At 41.0% G+C, this 4,375-nt stretch overlaps 1 protein-coding gene across 1 annotated transcript in view; it reads right to left on the bottom strand.

Annotated features, from left to right (window-relative positions):
- LOC118342660 (semaphorin-6D-like) overlaps nucleotides 1-4,186 on the bottom strand; it is a gene marked incomplete at its 5' end in the record, with an annotated part of 55,991 nt that extends 51,805 nt beyond the window's left edge. Inside the window, 3 exon segments of the mRNA XM_035681270.1 lie at nucleotides 368-424; nucleotides 2,884-2,941; nucleotides 4,072-4,186. Coding sequence (XP_035537163.1) covers nucleotides 368-424; nucleotides 2,884-2,941; nucleotides 4,072-4,186 — 230 coding nt within the window.
- Nucleotides 4,187-4,375: the final 189 nt, after the last annotated feature.

Genomic DNA, 4,375 nt, shown 5'->3' with positions numbered 1-4,375 from the left:
GATGTTTGTACTGAACAGGCAAAAGGACAGTAATAATGGACATCTGAGCAGAATACAGTCCTATTGTGTTCATTTGTGCATAGATTGGGAAAGTGAGATCCAATCACAAGTGTTAACTCGAGGCATGTTTTAATGCCAGGTGTAAACATGACATACCGTTGTGATCGGATCACTGAAAACACATGATGATATCAGGTCTTAACAGGCCCTCAGGGAGGAAACACTTTGTTTGGAGTCTCTCCACACGACTAAGAAAATGTGTCTGATTTCATCTGTATATTTTACTCTGTGTTAAAGCATTCACCTGTGAACAAAAAATTAAACTGTAAAATGAAGAACAAGTAGGAGGCAAGAGGTGGAAACTCACGCTGTTCTTCCCTCTGACGGTACACTTGCTGACGTCTTTGGATCGCCACGTCAGCTTCTGGAACACAGAAAGAAGAAACACAGGATGTAATCTGGTGCCACAGATGCGTGAAAGGTATAATTTTCTCTGCGCCGTGGAGTCAACGCTCGCGCAAAGAGCCCTATTGTTGAGATGTAAACGCTTGCGAGCACCCAGGTGAGGAGGAGAGTGAGTCATTATCTGAGTGCAGGAACACTTCAGGTGAGTCAGCGAGCAGCTCTTGAGGCTGCAGTTCAGATACACGTCGCCAGCCACCGGTGAGTAAAGTTAAACCACAAATATGGTGCTGGTGCCAGATTTGTTTTAGGTTTAAATCTCTGAGAGTCACCTGATGAGACCGACATTAATTAATAAATAAAGAGGCAGAACCAGCGGTGAGCTTGAACTTGATTGTTCTTTCAAAACCAGATTGATAAAATATTTTCAACTCAAGGTCAACTTACTAACTGTTCTTTGCTTTCAACTGTATCTCATTAGCAGGTGGAGGTTGCTTCAGTCACCTGACGACAGGTGGTCGTCCGGTTCTGTAACTACGTTATGTAACCATCTTCAGGGTACTCGTGGACAAAAATCAGAAGTGCCCGTAGTAAGTACTGGTGAGTACCGGCCCATTTCAGGTACTGATGATATAACTGATGTCAGCAGCATCTATGCTAACCTCCTTAGCAGCAGCCATTGTTTTTTTCAAGCAAACTTCTCAAACACTTCATCACATACCTAGCGCTAAACTGCCTGTAGTTCCTCAAAGGATGTGGATTGGTCTGAACCACTGGAATCCTGGCAAGATGGATTCTAGTGATCTTACAGGTATCCATTTTTGGCTCTCTGGCTCTTTGTTCCCTCAATGGTCACTATATATAATAAGAAGATATTGTCCCCTCTGACATGCAATAGAGAAGACTATCCATTCTGGAACAATACATGAAAAATCTTCATTGAGGGTAATGATGGCGATTATTTCTGGCTGAGAGACACATCCATAACTAAAACTGCCCTCTCGATAATTAAAATGTTAAAACTTAGCTTTAAAGACAAACAGAGAATGAACGGCGGAGCAGGAGGTGATGTGGTCCTGAGGTCGGATCACTGATAACGACAATAACAGCTCACATCAAAGAGCTGCTGTAGGCCATCCCACAATGCACTGGGAGGAACATTACTACCAAGAGCCAACCTGTAACCTTTTCCCTTTGATCAGGAGGAGGTGTGCTGATCAAAGGCAAACGTGTCCTTTTGTGCCGCCTCACACATTACGAGCTGCTCTAGTTTTGTTCTGCCGCTCTGATATTTACTGCGTCTATTGTGCAAAAAAGTAAAAAGGCTCTTTTGCTGCGCTGTCAGCTGTCAGGTTTGATGTTGTTCTCGAAGCTTTGAGGGGAAGATTCTTATGTAAGACTAAATCACAGTGGAGCGGAGCTGCGGCGCAGACGTGACTCTGTGATGTTGATTCAATGCACTCAGCAAAACTGATGAAGAGAAGCTCTAAAAAAATCATATTATGGCAGAAAAGAGTCTATGCTGACCTCTGTGGGTGTGGTCTGTTGTACAACATTAAGAAGGTAACAAAGCTAACAAAGCAGGGTTTTTAGAGCCTGAAAGGTCTGTTTTCTCTTCTACGTCTGTGATTTAAGGATTTATTTCAACCAAACTGGAGTTGGTGATTGTTGAAAACACTAACAAAGATGGTTTTGATGAGTTTTATTTAGTTTCTGTCCGGTTGGAAGTTGGATCTCGCAAAATCAAGATCACGCCATAATTATTCTTGCCAGGCTTCAATCTACTTGTGTCCAACCACAGTGGTTCGAACCAATCGGTTAAAGGCATAGTTTAATGCTCGGTGTGTCTGAGACATGACTGTGACAATGGCCACTGCTAAAGAAGTTAGCATAGATGCTGTTAGCAGCAGCTATATCAGAACTGAAGAATATTTCTTCACTTTCTCAGTGGACAAGATGTTTTGTCTCTTCTCCTGCCTGACTTCATTAAGAGTTTGACTACGTTATACGGTTCATTGATCTGATGGGTTGAAGTTCGCCCATGATAGACAGTGATAGATGGATGGTTCATCCAATCACCTGGCACTATTTTTTTTAATGTTCCTGCCCTTTTTCAAGCAGTTTCCAATGACAACTTTCCACTTGGTTTGAAGTGTCACAAAGTAATTGTTATGGGTGATGATGCATTTAGCCCTTAAATTAATATTTAAGACTTTCAGGTTTTCATGAAAGTCAGCCTGTTACTGAGGTTTTATCCTGCTCAATGAGTTAATGTTTGTTAGCATCAGTTGTCCTGCAGTTTTATCGCAATAGGATTAATGCAGTGCTAAAATGACTGTATATCACTACTAACTCAAGGACCTCTGGAGTTTGTCTTCAAACCAAAAGCTGTAACCTGCCCGTCTACCTGGACGCAGAAAGATGTTTGTTTTCCAGAAACAAATCCAAAAAATAAAGTGTTTATCATATAATTTTACTCACCAGCTGAGGTATGAACTCCTCTGAAGCTGTCGTCAGGTTGACAGCAAACACGTGATCCCTGAAGAGTTCAAAGCACAGAGTCAACATATATGTTTAGTATATCCCATCATGTCTGTCCATGTCTTTGTACGTGTGTTCTTGTTCTTCCTGTCCTAACTTGTTTAGTATTTTGACTTAATCTTCCTCTACTGCAGTTAGTGAATCTCTACAATTTAATCTTCCTTTTAACACGCCGAAGAAGAAGGCAACAGAAAAATTCAAATCAGATCAAAGCAGCTAATTTACAGTTAAAATAACATCCCACAAAACACAAAAAACACATGAAATTCAAAAGTTAATCCAGATACAGACTTTGTAATTGCAGCCTTAAAACTAAACTGAGGACGAAGTCAAACACAATATTTGCAAGAAGAAAGTTTAGTTTTCTTGCATCATTTATGCTGATATCTGTCAATATTTCCTCCAATGTGCATAATATTTATACTGTATACGGATAAATGGAAGACTTCAGCCTGCTCTTAAAGGTTGAAAATAGATCATCAAGAAACTTTTCGCTCAAGACTGTTGCTCAGATTGGAACAACACTTGTCGCTTCACTGCAGAGGTTTGGACTCGAGTCCAATGATTTGGACTTAAGGCAGAAATGACTCTAGCCTCGACTTGAAAAAAATAAAAAAAAAGACTCGACTCAGACTTCAACACCAATGACTTCACTTTGACTTGAAAATACTTGATACCTTCACCCAAGTCCAAGCAGTGCGCCACAAACCAATTAGTTTCCCATCATTTCCTGAATCAACTAACATTATTCATTCCCAGTCGACATTACATGTGAGAGAACCACAAAGAACTAACATTACGTTATGGAGCGCCAGTTGGACAAAATTACACCAAATATAATTTTGTTTGTGTACAAAAACTGCAAGGTGGCCCCATTATGACATGAGACTTGAGTGCAAACACTTGAGACTAGGTCCCACTTCTGCACTGCATTATTTGATGAGTCACTTTCTCTTCAGTGGATTTCCATCTATGCGATTGTTGAATGTTGAACACCAAAATGGCTCCAGACTGAAAGCACCTGTTGACACTGAATGACTAAAACCAAAACCTCTGGTCCTACCCCTGATCTGTTGGATATCAAACTGCTGAAAACATTAGACATCTATATTGTGTGCGTTTACTGACCTGGCGGCAATGTACAACATGTGGTTGATGCGTAGCAACCTCTGGAAGTCCAGGCCCAGACGCAGTGTATCGTTGTCCTGAAGCAAACCCTGAAAACCTGGAAACTGATAGGACTCTGCAGAAAGAGAGAACAGTAATCATGTAAATACAGAGACAAAGCTTCCAGGAAGTGTCTTAAACCTGCATTCTCTCTAACAGCCAGCAGGGGCCAGCTCCATGGGCGGGTAATATTGAGTCTTATGTAAAAGTTGAATTATGAACTCAGTAAACAGTTTCCTAATGAGTTTATGGTCTAAGTCTCTAG

This window comes from Morone saxatilis, unplaced genomic scaffold (genome assembly GCF_004916995.1).
Source record: "Morone saxatilis isolate NCDOM2014 unplaced genomic scaffold, NCSU_SB_2.0 Contig9, whole genome shotgun sequence".
Classification (NCBI taxonomy): domain Eukaryota; kingdom Metazoa; phylum Chordata; class Actinopteri; family Moronidae; genus Morone; species Morone saxatilis.
This window is presented reverse-complemented; position numbering and strand designations above follow the sequence as displayed.